We start from the raw sequence: 17297 nt of genomic DNA, 5'->3' as shown, positions 1-17297 counted from the left end.
CGAAGCCTCACTGAAAGACTAAAGAAAGGAAAGAAGCACAAATAGATCAGTTGTTGTGTGAAGACCTTCAGGTGTTTAATACATAATGGGTTGCATTGTGTTTGGAGGTTATACAGTTGTACTGCATCTCAGTGGTTTTGCATTTTTCCAAACCTTATAGATCACAGGAGCCAGAACTACAACAGCCAAAGACCAGGGATCCCTCTGGCAAGAGGGAAGGAGCTCTGGATTTGGAGTCCATGGTGAGCCCTTGCCGAAAGAGAGGCTTCTGGCACCTGATCTAGCATGGCTGCCCACTGTCTCTTCATTCATCCATTCAGCCAACGAATAAATATTAACACTCCATACCAGACTGTGGGCCAGAGGATAAATTAGGGCAGTAAACACGACAGATGCATGGTCTTCTGGAGAATACTGTGTGTCTGAGATGAATGGAGAATACTGTGTGTCTGAGAAGAACCCACAATGAGGCCAGATCAAACAGTATCTATCTCAATAAGAATGTTGGCTTTCATTCTAAGTGCAAAAAGAAAATATCCAAGAGTTTTAAGCAGGGGCATGATGTAATCTGGATTAGGCTTTTCTACAACGGTGGTGCATATGTGCTCAGTCGGGTCCAACTTTTATGACCCCATGGACTGTATCCCACCAGGCTCTTCTGTCCACTGAATTTTCCAGGCAAGAATGCTTGAGTGGGTTGCCATTTCCTACTCCAGGCAATCTTCCCAACCCAGGAATCAAACCCTAGTCTAGCATCTCCTGCAGTGGCGGCAAATTCTTTACCACTGTGCCGCCTGGGAATCCGTTTTCTACAAGACATACTATTATATGGTGGAAAATGAATTTAAGAGGAAGCAGGAGTGAAAACAGAGAAAGCAGTAAAGGGGCTTTTGCAAGAGATTAGGCAGGAGATCACACATGCTTAGACTAGGGTGGGTGGTGCTAGAAGGCTTTGAGATGCATTCTGGAGGTAGAAACATGCTGACCTTTTGGGATTGAGGAAGAAGAGGAAGAGACAAATGTTGATTTCCAACTTGAAAAGTCATGTGTACACTGATGCCATTTTCTAAAATGGAGAGGATTGGAAAAAGCTGTTGATTCTTCCTGTCCTCCAACTGGCATTTCTTGGGCACCTACTATCTGCTAGAGACTCAACACCTGCTTCTGAGAAAAAGAAGCAAATCTATGTCATGGGTTCATCCAGACTCTTGGTTTGGCCTGATAGACAGAGGCCCTTCATGGGTGATGCTGACGGACCACGTGGAATTCGAATCATCAGAGAGACCATGAGTTTCCCCATCCCGTTTACTTAACTCCCACTTGTGTTCATCAGATCGTAAGGTTTTTAAAAGACAAAAAATTTGACCTGGAATTGGTCTTGGGAATTTTTTTAAATTTTTCTTATAAAATTGATTTAAGTATCATGAAAATCATGCCAAATGATCAGGGCTTTCAATTTCCTTTGGCCAACGGGGAGCTTAGCTATAAATTTGTAACTTGGCTTGCTTAATAACTATGTAGAGTTTATGGTTCCTATAATAGCATTCTGGTTTTCTCCTTGATATTGATTAGCTCAACTAAACATCTGTCACTGTCTATCCCACGGATCCGGATCAGTCTGCCCATGTTTGTGGCTCCAGCCATCTCTGACTAGACCAAGTGTTGACTAGGGAACTTCATTCAGAACTTGACTGGGCCATTCAGGTTTCCTGAATTGGATATTTGGATTAAGGGATGTGAGGTAAATTCCCATTTAGTGGTTGAAGTGGGTGTTCTAGAGGGTACCACCAGATCCCCAGTTCCCAAATGAAGCCCCCTTTCTCTCAGAGGCCAGATATTGGCTGCCAGGGGCTCTCAGCTGAGTTCTTCTCCGAGAGTTACTCTTAACCAGGGTTGCCTTGCCCAAGCTCAGCCCTATCTCCCAGGGTTAGCCCCCATTCCATGACAAGATGGTCCCAGTACAAAGTCCCAGTCCCCTTGGCTCATGGCAGGACAACACTGGAGACCATCTCAGCTCTAGAACATTTCATGAAATGGGTCTCTGTTGTGAGTGCCTTACAGCCCAACCTTTCCCTCTGCCTCCCTCCCTCCTCATGGGTGTTGGTCGTAAGAGTACTTCCCAACAAATTCCCTGCCCACAAATCTCAACATCTCTGTTTCCCAGGAAACCCAACCTAAAACAAATGGCTGATATTGCTGGTGGCAACAGTGACATCCCTAAGAATAAGTAATTGTAAGGAAGACGTGGACGTGGAAATTGGTGAGGCAATGGGCAACCTTTACTTTTAGACTTGCTGTTTTCGTCAGTAAGTTCCAATGTGGCTCGGGGTTAAGGGCAAAACCACCACCCCGAGAGTCTCCAGTCCATGCAGTAGAGCAGGAAGAGCTTCAGACCTGGCTCTGCCTCAAGCTCTGTGACCTTGGGCAATGCGTTTAACCTCTCTGAATCTCTCAAGTTTCTTTATTTGCAAAATGGACCAAATCACCTTGCAGGGTAGTTACACAGACTGTATGAGCTCAAGATAGTAAAAGTACCTGTAACCCAGAAACTGCTCCATAAATGCTGGTTTCTTTTCACAAACAAGGTGGGCGGCACCCTAGTATCTTTCAGGCCAGAGAATGGAGTGTGTATGTGGTATCAACAAGTTTACAATGATCTGAACATACTAGACCATGCTAGGGGGCGTGAGGCAGACTAGGGGAAGGTTACTGCCCCATGACAAGTTAACAAGCCATCCCCCTTCCCCCCAAAAGAGAGTGCCCCTGGAAGTGAATGAGTCAGGCAGATGTCTTTGGGAACAACGAGAAGAAGCAGTGACATGTCCCTGCAGGATGTTGTCTATGATTAGAGATGACCTGAAGAATTTAGCCAAAGATCAGCCATGTGACTCTGAGTGGGGATAGTCCTGGGAATGTAACTCCATAAAGCTGGCACCTGGTCTGTCACCTGGCACATAGTAGGTGCTCAATAAATTCTTATAGAAGGAATGACAAATGATCTTTAGTCCTCCCATCCCACAAAGAAGTTCTGGTGATACCGGGATTTGGGAAGAATAATTTCTGAGTAAACACTGACTTCCCTTGTAGTCCAGTTGGTAAAAATTCTGCCTTCGATGAAGGAGACCCGGGTTCAATTCCTGGGTTGGAAAGATTCCCTGGAGAAGGAAATGGCAACCCACTCCAGTATTCTTGCCTGGAGAATCCCATGGACAGAGGAGCCTGGCAGGCTACAGTCAATGGGGTTGCAAGAGTTGAACATGACTTAGTGACTAAACCACCACCACCAAACACTGAGAACAGCAGTGTCATCAGCCCGGGGTCCCCTCCCACATTTACCAAAGTGTCTCCATTGTTTGCCAGGGCCCCTCCAGTTGTGCAGTGCTCTGGCTACATCTTCAGGACTCTCTCCTAGAGTTGTAGTCCACAAACTATGGTGCTCTTTTTTGTAAATACAGTTTTATTGAAACATAGTCTTGCTGTTGGTATTAGTACTATCATCCCTCAGTGTCTGGGGAGGATTGGTTTTAGGACCCTCTGTGGATAACAAAATCCATAGATGGTCAGTTCAGTTCAGTTCAGTCACTCAGTCGTGTCCGACTCTTTGCAACCCCATGAATCACAGCATGCCAGGCCTCCCTGTCCATCACCAACTCCCGGAGTTCACTCAGACTCACGTCCATCGAGTCAGTGATGCCATCCAGCCATCTCATCCTCTGTCGTCCCCTTCTCCTCCTGCCCCCAATCCCTCCCAGCATCAGAGTCTTTTCCAATGAGTCAACTCTTCGCATGAGGTGGCCAAAGTACTGGAGTTTCAGCTTTAGCATCATTCCTTCCAAAGAAATCCCAGGGCTGAGCTCCTTCAGAATGGACTGGTTGGATCTCCTTGCAGTCCAAGGGACTCTCAAGAGTCTTCTCCAACACCACAGTTCAAAAGCATCAGTTCTTCGGTGCTCAGCTTTCTTCACAGTCCAACTCTCACATCCATACATGACCACAGGAAAACCCATAGCCTTGACTAGACGGACCTTTGTTGGCAAAGTAATGTCTCTGCTTTTGAATATACTATCTAGGTTGGTCATAACTTTCCTTCCATGGAGTAAGCGTCTTTTAATTTCATGGCTGCAATCACCATCTGCAGTGATTTTGGAGCCCCCCAAAATAAAGTCTGACACTGTTTCCCCATCTATTTCCCATGAAGTGATGGGACCAGATGCCATGATCTTCGTTTTCTGAATGTTGAGCTTTAATCCAACTTTTTCACTCTCCTCTTTCACTTTAATCAAGAGGCTTTTTAGTTCCTCTTCACTTTCTGCCATAAGGGTGGTGTCATCTGCATATCTGAGGTTATTGAGATTTCTCCTGGCAATCTTGATTCCAGCTTGTGCTTCTTCCAGCCCAGCGTTTCTCATGATGTACTCTGCATATAAGTTAAATAAGCAGCGTGACAATATACAGCCTTGACGTACTCTTTTTCCCATTTGGAACCAATCTGTTGTTCCATGTCCAGTTCTAACTATTGCTTCCTGACCTGCATACAAATTTCTCAAGAGGCAGGTCAGGTGGTCTGGTATTCCCATCTCTTGAAGAATTTTCCACAGTTTATTGTGATCCACACAGTCAAAGGCTTTGACATAGTCAATAAAGCAGAAATAGATGTTTTTCTGGAACTCTCTTGCTTTTTCCATGATCCAGCGGATGTTGGCAATTTGGTCTCTGGTTCCTCTGCCTTTTCTAAAACCAGCTTGCACATCTGGAAGTTCACGGTTCACGTATTGCTGAAGCCTGGCTTGGAGAATTTTGAGCATTACTTTACTAGTGTGTGAGATGAGTGCAATTGAGTATCCTATAAAAAATGGTGTAGTACTTACATAAAACCTACACGTATCCTCCTGTATACTCTAAATCATCTCTAGATTGTTTATAATATCTAATATAAATGTTGTTGTTCAGTTTGACTTTTCATGACCTGTGTACTGCAGCACACCAGGCTTCCCTGTCCTTCACCGTCTCCTAGAGTTTTCCCAAATTCATATTCATTGAATCAGTAATGCCATCCAACCATTTCAGTGGTTAATACAAAGAATATGCTATATAATTAGTTGTCAGTCAGTCAGTTCAGTCGCTTAGTCGTGTCCAGCTATTTGCAACCCCATGGACTGCAGCATGCCAGGCTTACCTGTCCATCACCAACTCTCGGAACTTGTGCAAACTAAATAATTGTAGATGCTATGTAAATATTGATCATTGCTAGCAAGCAGCAAATTCAAATTTTGCTTTTTGGAATTGTCTAGAATATTTTTTAAAAATATTTTTGATCTGTGGTTGGTGGAATCTGTGGATACGGAACTGTGGATGTGGAGTGCTGGATGTGTTAGCTGCAGCTGCTTCTGTGTAAAAATGGCAGAACTGAAGATTCACAACATAAACTGGAAGTCTAGAAAAAAACTAAGATTTTTACTATCTAGCACTTTTAGAAGTTTTTTGACCCCTGTTCTAGAGAGAACAGTAAGACAAGAGTCACCCCAAGGATACAGTCATTCTGTCCCTGGGTTGGGGATTAGATTCACTGAACACAGGTCCTTTCATCTCTGAGGGTCTGGGGGCTCAGCAAGTAGCATCCTATGAAAAGACTTCTGATACTAAAGCCAGTGTGTTTTGCAAAGTCTGCTCTATGCCAGGTGCTGCTGCTACTGCTGCTAAGTCGCTTCAGTCGTGTCCGACTCTGTGCGACCCCATAGACGTCAGCCCACCAGGCTCCCCCATCCCTGGGATTCTCCAGGCAAGAATTCTGGAGTGGGTTGCCATTTCCTCCTCCAATGCATGAAAGTGAAAAGTGAAAGTGAAGTCGCTCAGTCGTGTCCAACTCTTAGTGACCCCATGGACTGCAGCCCACCAGGCTCCTCTGTCCATGGGATTTTCCAGGCAAGAGCACTGGAGTGGGGTGCCATTGCCTTCTCTGGCTCTATGCCAGACACTGCATTTAATGCCTTACCTTTATTCTCTCATGTATATTTCATGGTGATCCCATGAGGGAGGAACCACGGCATCCCTATTTCACAGATGAGGAAACTGAGACTCGGAGAGAGTAAATGATTGGCCCACTGTCCAAAGCAGAGACGTGGCTAAGCCAGAGCTCACGTCAATTTCAAGTCTGGGCTGCTGCTCTTTACCCCCGATGCCCACTACCTCCCCATACTGAAGGCCTAGCCGGAAGAGCTGTTACTTGTAAATAATAAACATGAAGCAGGTTAGTCCAGGCCCAACAGATGTCATGTAACCCAGTCCATCAAAGGCTGGGTCTCCAGCAAGGGCATTTTATGAGGGATACTTCCCTTAGGGTGGAAGAATCAGCCTGCTAGAGAACCAGAGTCCCAAGGCCTCCCGGGGCAGGACAGACATTCTCACCAGCAACACGTAACCCTACACGTGAGAAAACAGCACCCAGAGCGCTAGAGAATAGATTGACTTGATCACATCTGAAACCTCCGCCGGGATGAGAGGTGAAGTCTCATGTGTTTGGACTTAAAAAACAGAGATCCCAGATAGGTTTGATTCAACTCCCCCGATAAAGCCATATCACATGATAAACTAGTCCTTTTGTCCCACCAAATTAAAAGGATTAAGCATCTTTTAGAGAATTCTCTCTTTCAGGGCTACAAGCAGAAGTTTATTCGGTTTCACACTGTTGTGATAACAAAACTTTAGGGAACTGAGACAATATGTGGGAGGCCTGCGGTTATTACACAAAGAGCACAATTGTTCACTTTTTGCTTGAGATAAAAGGAAGAGTACATGTCAGGGAAATGAATCCAGATTCTGTTTATAGAGGTGAACAACAGACTCACCAGGTCACTTCCTGTTGACACAGGAAGAGAAGCTTCTGGTTTGTTTTCTGGGAATCTCTCCACAAAGTCAGAAGGTCGCTAGTTCACATGAGGCTGTGGAGGTTAAAAGAAAAGCGTATGTCACGTGGGTGATTCAGTGATTTGACTTGTCTGAAATTTCCATTTCCGCCTTTCACAGTCTGAGCTGATACTACGAAGGCTCCAGCTCTGAGTCTGGAAAGCAGCAACCTCTTTGTGCACACTGCCTCTTTGACCCTTGCTCCATGACCAGATAACCAGTAACGCTGTCTACACCCCACTTAGCCACTGTCTCTACCATCGCCACCTCACAGTCTATGGAAGACTCCCACTCACAAAGATTTCTGTCTGATCACCTTGTTTCATTCTTTTCTAGACTTATTCTTTTCTTCCACTTATTAAAATTAACTTGCTTACCCTTTCACGGTCTGCCTAACTCTCCCTTAACCAGCAAGAAACTTCCTTAAGAGCAAAGTTCATGTCCGACTCTTCTGTCCCAGTGTGGCCAACCGCTTGCTCACAGCAGATCATCACTAGGTAACCAATGAATATTCATGTAGTGTCCATGAATAAACTGAAGGATGTTTACAAGTGTACCAATGCTTTGGCTTTTTTTTTCATACCCAGTTTTCCTTTTCACATTGAGTTGGCTATGCTATCTATGGTGCCTGGGTTAAAAAGTGTCCAGCTGTCACTTAACCACTGTAAGAAAGTGGTTATTCCTTTCCTCATTCATTCATGGTGTATCTACTGAATGCCTATCACGAGCCAGGCAAGTGCCAGGCATCCCCACCAAGAATCCAATAATGAATAAAACAGAGTGCCTACCACACGAGTTTTCAGTCCAGTGGGGGCCGTAGGGAAACAAATATTAATGGAAGAGTAATATAAGTATGTAATTGCAGCTTTGATAAGTGTTGTGAAAGAAAAACTCATGTAGGGCTTTTGAGGAAATAATGTTTGGGACAGCCCTGGTGGCACAGTAGATAAGAATCCTCCTGGCGGTGCAGGGGACACAGGTTTGATCCCTGATTCAGGAGGATTCCACTGCAGAGCAACAAAGCCCGTGTGCCACTGAGCTTTGAGTGACTGAGCCCCCATGCTGCAAATACTGAAGCCCTAAGTGTCTAGAATCTGTGCTCCGCAACAAGAGAAGCCACCACAATAGAAGCCGGCACACCATTACAAAGAGTAGCCCCTGCTCACTGCAACTAGAGAAAACTCGCGTAAATCAATGAAGACCCAGGACAGCCAAAAATAAATAAGTAAAATTAGGTAGAAAAAAATAATAAAAATTTTTTAAAAGAAGAAATGTTTGGGCTGAAATTGGAAAGTTGGATTAACTAGATGGGTACCTAAATGAATCTGCTAAAGAGTGATCAGCATTAGAGTCAGGATGAGAGTTAGGAGTGGAATAAGGCTGGGGCTTCTCCAGTGGCTTAGCAGTAAAGGATCTGCCTGCAATGCAGCAGACTCAGGAGACACGGTTCAATCCGTGGGTCAGGAAGATCACCTGGAATAGGAAACGGCAGCCCACTCCAGTATTCTTGCCTGGAAATTTCATGGGCAAAGGAGCCTAGCGGGCTACAGCCCGTAGGATCAAAGAGTCGGACACAACTGAGTAAGCAAGGGAGACTGGGGACTAATAAGGGAAGATTAAAGATCTTTCCCAGGAAACTGTGCTTATCTTATAGGGATTCGATGAATGTTGACCAGGAATGAATTGCTGTCTGCCTAAAACAGAGTGGAGAAAAAATAAGTGAACAGAAGACAAATTATGGTTTGTCTTTTTTTTGTAATTTGCTCTTTTTTGATGGTTTACTCTTCAAGGACCGTCTTTCTGGTGGTTTGCTCTTTTTCGATGGTTTGTTCTTCAAGGACCACCTCTCTGGCGACTGGGGCACTGACTTTGGTCTTCTCCTGGGCTACTACGTGTGGGGCCCTCCATGACCAGCAACCCAGCTTCTGAAGGTGGAAGCAGCCACACAGGTGTCTAAGTGCATGTCCAAGTAGGGATGGCAGATGGGCGAACAGGTGAGCCAGCTGAGCACCTGCCTTGGTCATCAGCAGGATTTTAGACCCTGGATTTAGGGCTCAGATGAGAGGATTCCTGGAGCCCTTGCAGAGGTTATTGTGGGCAGCTAGGTGTTTGTAGAAGCTCACAACGATCCTACTAAAGAGATCAATTGTATCCATGAGCACCCACGCTTCATAGGCAACTGTTGCTTTTATAGCGCTACCTGCAATCAGTGTAGGTAAAAAAGACTGTAAGAAACAATTGGCCCCAGATATGAGCACCGTGGGCACTTTTCCCCCTCTCTTGATCAAAGAAAGACTCTAATGAAAGGGAAAAAAAATAATTAAAAAGTTAAAGCCTTATGTAATGAAATTTAAAAGAAAACTTTGAAGCCAACAAGCAATCGTGGGCAATGCTTCAAAGGGCCTAGAATCAATGTTTGTCAATAGCAGTTTTGCATCCTTTAATTTATCTTTCATGAATATAAAGCGTGATGTTATTAGGAGCCTATCCATGCCTTAATTCTGTTAGCGATTTGATGAATCAGATCTCTATTAACATTCTGATCGAGTCAGCAATGTCAGAGGCCTGTGGCAGGAGCCTCACTCTGGCCAGGCTTTTATCCTGCAACCGAGATGCTAGTGAACTGTGGGGCCTTCTGCACTGAACTCTTGGCAATCCCGCCCCCACCCCCAGGAGCCAGGGGCACTTTATCTCTGCTGCTTTCTTTGGAGACTTTCTCTCCAGAAAAGAAACCAACCCCATGACTCAGCCCAGCCCCAAAGTTACCATTTGTTTAATCAAGATAGTTGGTTTGCAAAACATTAAACATTAAACAGTATTTGATGCCTAGTTAATAATTTGCATCCTCTTCATTTGTTCCTGAATCCTGGGAGACTGACATTCCCCCCTCCCCCCAAAAGGCAGAGACAACAAAAGAAATTGTATTTAGAGCAAAACAAGAGTTCTTAAACTACAAAGATGTTTGCCAGAATGTCTGATCTCCATGTTCTGCTGTTAATGGTTCTGGCGGGAAAGACAGCCTTCGGGGTAAGTGTTCTTTTCAAATATCTGGTGTTGAGAGGCTCTGAGGTTATTAGGAAGACCAAACCCACTGGGCCAGGAGCAATGAGAAACTTTAGTTGTGAAAGACTGGTGTTGCCAGGTCGAATATGTCCTGATTTCGAGCTCTAAAGCAGGTCTTTCATGTTGGTTGCTGTTAAGTGGCCAGTTCCATGAAGCCATGCAATTGACTTGAGTCATCTTGGAGCAGTCTCCATGAACAACTTCCAACTAAGGGAATCGGAGCCAAAAAATCCACTAAGGCAGCATGTTTTGTCTGATGTGAACCCAGAGATCCCTTTGGGAAGCCACTGAAAGCTACCAACTCTTTCTCTGTACATGCTGACACGCATACCCAGTTCTCCAGCTTCTTTGGGGGACAATAGGGTAAGAATCCCCCTACTTTGACCCTAGAGGAGAATCTTGCTGGCAACAGCTTTACTTAGGTGGATCGAATTTGGAGAGAAGCTTCGCAAGCAGGACTTTTTCTTGCATCAACCTGTGATTGTGGCTGTAGTTAACGGGGCACAGAGGTGAGCAGGGGCCCAGGAGGTCGTGGTAAGTGGAGAAGGAAAGTTACATCAGGGGCTCTCACATGGGGAACTCAAGACATTAGGGAGCAGATGAGGTGTGGTGGTGTCTGCTCCTGTTTCGTGCCCTTGTAGTCCAAGACTGTTAGCTGGGTCTCTGTGGGCATATAAGGGGGGTCCTCACCAGACCTCACACCTCTCAAGCTCCATGCTGGAGGTGGTCTGAGGTGGGAGTGTGGGCTTGGAAGCCAGGGTTTGAATCTCAGCTTCGCCACATTCTGGGTGTGGATCCTTGTGCAAATAACATCGTCTCTGTGAACCTCAGTTTCCTCTACTGCAAATCAACTGATAATCTCCCCCAGATTTGGGAAGGGTCGTGACTGATGAAGCAGGGCAATGCATGCTCACATTCAATAAATGTGAGCTCTTTTCCCTTGAAATTTCCAAAGTGAACACGAGTTCTTTATAAAAATTAAAGAAGGCTCACCTTTGTTAGGGTGGAGGGGGGTGGTGAGTAACGTACAAGAAACAAATGAGAACTGAAATAACAGTCATCATATTAAATACCTTCGCATTTTATTTCCAGTTTCACTCCATAGAGCTAATCTGCAGGAAGCAGATTAGATTCTAGGCTTTCTGATTAGCATGCCTTAAAAACAGCAGCTTCTCCTCCCCTTTTCATAAACTGTACACAGACACCTACCTTAGTACCATATTAAGCTGCCAATGACTCATCTTGGAAAGAATTTTCTTTCCCAATGATAACTTGTGTATGTGTGTGTGTGTGTGTGTGTGTGTGGTGTGGCTGCAATGATCAGTCGTTATCAAACCCTCTACATCACTGATTGCTGTTGAATGTCTGAGGCTAAGATCCTACAGAAATAGCACAGGTCTAGAAAAAAGCGATGGAAATTATTAGACTCACAAAGAGTCCAGGGAAAGTACCACTCAGAAGAAATTAAATCCTAAAATTTGCAGGCAAGGAAGAGAGTGGATGCAGTCTGTTTGAAGTTCAGCAAAAGATAACAGTCTCCCCAAATTCTTATTTTGCAAGCCCTAGTGAATTTTTAGGGTTAGCAATGAAATTGTAAGTCAATAATGGATAAAAGAGAAAATATGAGAACTAGCCTTTAGGCAACGAGCTTAGTCAATTCCAAAGAGAGGATTCAGGGCTTTGGAATGTTTTCTTACTCCAGATGCATGCCAGACAGGTGACTGGGAGAGTGGCTTGCATTCCATAGGTCAATACACAGAGACACAGGGGAAAGTGGCCAACTCACTCAGATGTTTAGAGAGCTTGAGACATCACCAGGAAGGAAGGAACCACATAGCCAGATGGACAGGGTGGCTTCTCCTGCCCCAACGTAGGTAGTAATAACAAACTGCCATTTAATGAGAAATCCTGTGTGCTGTGCGCTGTGCTTTTGAGGCATTGGCTTTTGAGTTCTCCAGAAGAAAGAACAAAATAATGCCATTTGCAGCAACATGGACAGACCTAGAGATTGTCATACTGAGTGAAATAAGCCAAACAGAGAAGGCTAAATAGCATGTCACAGCTTTTATACACGGAATCTAAAAAGAAGGGATACAAATAAACTTTTTTACCAAACAGCAATAGGCTCACAGACTTAGAATATGAACTTATGGTTGCCAGGGGGAAGAATGAGGAGAAGGGATAGTTACGGAGTTTGGGATGGACATGTACACACCGCTATATTTAAAATGGATAACCAAGTCCCTGCTGTATAGCACAGGGAACTCTGCTCAATGATATGTGACAGACTGGACGGGAGGGGAATGTGGGGGGGATGGGTACATGTACATGCTTGGCTGAGTCTCTTGGCTGTCCACCTGAAACTATCACAGCATTGTTAATCAGCTATACTCCAACACAAAGTAAAAAGTTTAAAAAGAAAAGAAAGAAGTACCGTTGTTGCTTCCACTTTGCCGAGCAGGAAATTGAGGAACGCGTTCTCAAACTAGGAGGTGGCAGAGCTGAGTCTCAGAGTATGGCTGGTTTCCATCTGTCTGGATAAGGTCTCTTGCCTGGGGCCCTGGCTGAGGATGAGATTTCTTTGGTCCATACAGCCTCCAGTATTCTTGCCTGGAGAATTCCTTGGACAGAGGAGCCTGGTGGGCTATAGTCCAAGAGGTCACAAAGAGTCAGACACAACTGAGTAACTAATTTTAGGGGGGCTTCCCTGGTGATTCGGATGGTAAAGAATCTGCCTGCAATGCAGGAGACCTGGGTTCATCCCCTGGGTCAGGAAGATCCCCTGGAGAAGGGAATGGCAATCCACTCCGGTATTCTTGCATGGGAAATCCCATAGACAGAGGAACATGGCGAGGCTACAGTCCATGAGGTCGCAAAAGAGTCAGACACAACACACACACACACACACACACACACAGCCAGACACGACTTGGCGACTAAACAACAACATATGGCCTTAGGGGTATGATCCTTCCTATAGGGGTAGGGGGCTTTTAGACCAGGGGCCCGTTGCTGGGTCAAGCATCAGGCACAGATTCCTTGTGCCTCTGAAAGTTTAAACAAAAGCAGTCACAGGTCTCCCATTGCTGCCCACTGGAGAGATGCCCGGAAATCTGCCTATGCATTCAGATTATACCACAAACATTATGATGACTTCTCTGTGGGCTCATCTGTAACTTAGGTTTATATTCAGGTATCATGATCCCAAAAAAGCGTGGTCAAATATTGCCATAGATTCCAGGGAATCCTTCATAGTGCCTTCCTGGTCTGGTCTAGATTTGTTTTTTCCTTACCTGTCAGTGTTGAACACCTGTCCCCAGCACAGGGGCTTCCCTGGTGGCTCAGTGGTGCAGAATGCCTGCCAATGCAGGACAATCAAGTTCAATCCCTGGGTCGGGAAGATTGCCTGGAGTAGGAAATGGCAACCCACTCCAGTATTCTTGCCTGGGAAATTCCATGGACAGAGGAGCCTGGCGGGCTACAGTCCACGGGGGTGCAAAAGAGTTGGACACAACTTAGCGACTAAACAACAAAATCCCCAGGATACCTCATATTGTTATTCCCATTTTCTGAAGGAGAAGCCAGCCCAGAGATGGTGACCTGACTTCCCAGCCAGAATTGAGGCGCAGCTCTGTGACTCCTCACCCATCACGGGAGGTTTGCTTGACTATGTGCCCTGTCCCTAGGGCTTTGACGTCTTTTCCTGCTGCGGTTCTGAGGGTGACTTGGGGTGCTCCTGGGCTCAGCTGTAATGCACTTTGACTTCTTCCAGGATCAGAAGCTAGAGGACGAGGCTTGTCAGGCTTGCCCTGTTTATCTCAGCTCATCCTCAGCAGGGGGCCTTGCAATTAAAATGCGTGTTTGCTCCCATTTCTTAGCTTTTTAAACCCTATAGAATTTAATCTCAAGAACTCTAGGGCTCCAGAATCCTCCTAGGTGGAGAGTCACAAAAATATCTGCACAGACAAGAGGTTGCAAATCTGTGGCTTGGGATGCATGTTGCTCACAGCCCGTGTTTTGTTTGTCAGGTAAAAGTTCAACCTGAAGACTGTTTTCATTTCCTTTCAATTGCTGGTGACATTTGAGAATCAGGACACCTCATATAATAATACAGACCCCAGCTTTTCCTGAAAATCAGACATTCTAGTAACACAGGCTTCCATTCTTATATAACACCGAGGGGACAAGGAACTACTGCTTCTGGTATTAGAAACTGAAGACCCCAGGCCCCCCAGGTCCCAGCATGCTCTACTTTTGACACTGTCTCTGTTCGATGGGTGTACATTACCTGTCCAGTTCCACCTTGGAAAGAGAGAGACAAACAAGGAAAGAAACACAGAGAGCACGCTTGTCTGATTATTGTTCAGAAACACTGTGGATGCCAAAATATTAGAGTCAATTTCGGGTGGTCAAGTTACAGGGCTCCTTGTCTGATTAATTCAAGAATCCATAACCGCATGGCCCCCAGGACCAAACAAGGGCTTTGACGAGAAGACACAAACCGCCCTTTTCAAAGCCTCAGTGCTCCAGAATGTCAGGGTCTCTTTCAGGCATAGGAGACATCCCTCCTTCATGCTGTGTAACCTATTCAAAGTCTTATGGAAAAGATAAGTACTGATTTGCACTGCATGTACCTATAGATATTAAAAAAACCTGATCCTAAGCACAAGTCCAACTCATTAGCTTTGGTAGTGTATGCTGTTATTTAGGGAAATCAGGTTGCAGGAAATCGTATGTGTGTGTAGGCACAGATATATTTATATTTTCAATTCATTAGAGTTTCCTAAATGCAAAAGCAATTCTGCTGTCACAGAGAAAGAAACAGCATGGCAGAATATTCGGCAGCCGGGATTTTAAATAAAACATGCTTTTTCTTCATAATTAATATAACAAGGTTTCCTGGCTTAGGACTTGGCAAAGATCCCAGGAAAAATGGGGGGAGGGGGTTGGTGTGACGTGCTTGTGACCCAACGAACAAATTCCAGGAAGAGTTTGTGCTGCTGAGTGAGCTCTCCTCAATCACTTCATAATTTGAAAATAAAAAAAATTTTTAACATATTGACAACAATGGCTAATAATCACTGTAGCAAGTATTTATTAAGCTTATTAAGTCTTTGCTATATGTCAGAGATTGTGTGCTTTATATTTTATATATAAATATATTTATATTTATTACCTCATGTATAGCTTCCCCACAGCTCCATGAGGTAAGGACTGCTGTCATCCTCATTTAACAGATAACAAACTAAGCTTTAAAGAAATTAAATAATCTGCACAGATGGCTGCCCCGTGAGGTTACAGAGCTGGGATTCAAACCCAGGATGGCTTGATGCTGGTCCCAAATTCATAACCTCTGTGTTAGAGGTTGCTGTGACAGGCACTACCCTGAAACGACTGAGACCTTCAATGTGGAATGGAACGTGTCCAGAGGGACAGTGGCCTCAGATTCCAGCTTCAGGCAGGAGGAAAAGTCAGTCCCACCTGGAAGCTTCTCCAACAATCCCTGAAGCTTTTCTTTCCAACACGAGAGGGATCAAGTCTTGCTAGATGGCTAGCCCGTTAGCTCAGGGCTTTCAAAACTTTAGTCATGAATGAATCCATCTTCAGAAATTTTGCCAAAGCCCAGACTAGTTTCTTAATACTTTCTGTCAACCTAAATAGATTTATTTTGAAAGGAAACTGTCACTACTATAAATTGGAAAATCAAAGAAAAGGAAACAATGATATTGAATTCCAACTGGCTGCAGCTGTCATTCTAAAACTCCACGCGGAACTCTGCTTTCTTCTTGGTAGGAGGGAAGATTAGGAAGAGTGGCTCAGATGGTAAAGAATCTACCTGCAATGAGATAGACCTGGGTTTGATCCCTGGGTTGGGAAGATCCCCTGGAGAAGGAAATGGCAACCCACTCCAGTATTCTTGCCTGGAGAATTCCATGGACAGAGGAGCCTGGTGGGCTACAGTCCAGGATCTCACAAAGAGGCAGACATGACTGAGCAACTAATACTTCACTTTGGAGGAGAAGGACTTACCAGCACCACCCCAGTCTGTCTTTGTTATGGGATTGGGAGAGCTTACAGTAAAACTGAGAAGGAAATGGCTTTCTCACGCTGTGTTTTGACGTGATGTCTCCCCTGGCCAGGCACCACCCCAATCAACTTGGATACCAGCAGCAGTTCACATGCCACACCAGGGAAAACACAGACGTAAAGACAGCTTCGGGGATGGAACTGGTTCCCATTTGTGGGAAGTTAGTTTCCTGGGAAAGTGAAAAAAGTGAGAGAGACAGTTGCTCAGTTGCGACTGACTCTTTATGACCCGGTGGACTATAACCTGCCCGCCAAGTTCTTCTGTCCATGGAATTCTCCAGGCAAGATTACTGGAGTGGGTTGCCATTCCCTTCCCAGGGGATCTTCCCAACCCAGGGATCAAAAACAGTTCTGCATTGCAGGTGGATTCTTTATCATCTGAGTCACCAGGGAAGTCCACCTCCCTGGGAAGCCCCGGGCTTTTCCTGAGAACTGACTGGCGGAGGAGGGGAATATTGGGGCTTGTGCCCATGTGGTGGGCCTCAGACACAAGGCCAACCCACTCTTTTGTTCATTCATTTGCCATTTCAGTGGGCTCCCAAGAGCATGATCGCATCCAGAAATGTGTTTTTCTCCAACCTCCTCATATTGGATGGTCTCATGCCTGATCCTTTGGCTCCCTCCCTGCAAGCTCCTGAGATAACCCATTTGCACCAGTATCTCTCACCAAGTGCTTATGTGAAGAGCAACCGATTGCAAATGCTGTGCAGTCCAGTCCGCAGCTAACTGAGCAGAGGTGGTGTAGGTGGCCCTGGGTCGGGCACAGGTGACTGCCTCAGAGTGAAGGGATCCAGCCTAGACTTCCTCCCCAGCCCAATCCCCTCATGTCCTTACAGGAGTGCGTCATCCCACTGGGCCTGAGCTTCCTCCTTTGCATGTAAAGGGTCTGGGCCAGCTCCCCTTCACCTCCTGGCTCATCACTGTGGTCCTATAAACAGCTTTGCCCAGTGTCCCAAGAAGGAGACCACCCAGAGGGACCACTGGATGCTGCTTCTCCTTTGGCCTCGAATTTTCCCATTAGAACCTTCCCTCCTTCCCTCCAGCTCCAGATGAAAGCAAAGCCACAGTGAAGCCACTGCTAGGATAGCAGTGCGCATGTGCAATGGATGGATAGTTCATGTGCTAAAGCAAGGATGAGATTTCCTTTGACCACAAAGGACGGAGCGGCACCACTTCACACCTATCAGGATGCCTAGAACCCTTTGAAAATGAAAAATAACAAGTATTGGTGAGGATGTGAAAAA

The 17297-nt window shown here is 45.4% G+C and overlaps 1 protein-coding gene across 1 annotated transcript in view; it reads left to right on the top strand.

Moving 5' to 3' along the window:
- The first annotated feature begins 9761 nt into the window (after window positions 1-9761).
- The window catches only part of HABP2 (hyaluronan binding protein 2), a 35496-nt gene continuing 27960 nt past the window's right edge, over window positions 9762-17297 (top strand). The window contains exon 1 of the mRNA XM_027528630.1: window positions 9762-9930. Within this exon, the coding sequence (XP_027384431.1) occupies window positions 9862-9930 (69 nt within the window). The 5' untranslated portion in view covers window positions 9762-9861. The remainder of the gene's footprint in view (window positions 9931-17297) is intronic.

This window comes from Bos indicus x Bos taurus, chromosome 26 (genome assembly GCF_003369695.1).
Source record: "Bos indicus x Bos taurus breed Angus x Brahman F1 hybrid chromosome 26, Bos_hybrid_MaternalHap_v2.0, whole genome shotgun sequence".
Lineage (NCBI taxonomy): Eukaryota > Metazoa > Chordata > Mammalia > Artiodactyla > Bovidae > Bos > Bos indicus x Bos taurus.
The sequence above is the reverse complement of the archived record's forward strand: the minus strand, read 5'-3'. Positions and strand labels throughout refer to the sequence as shown.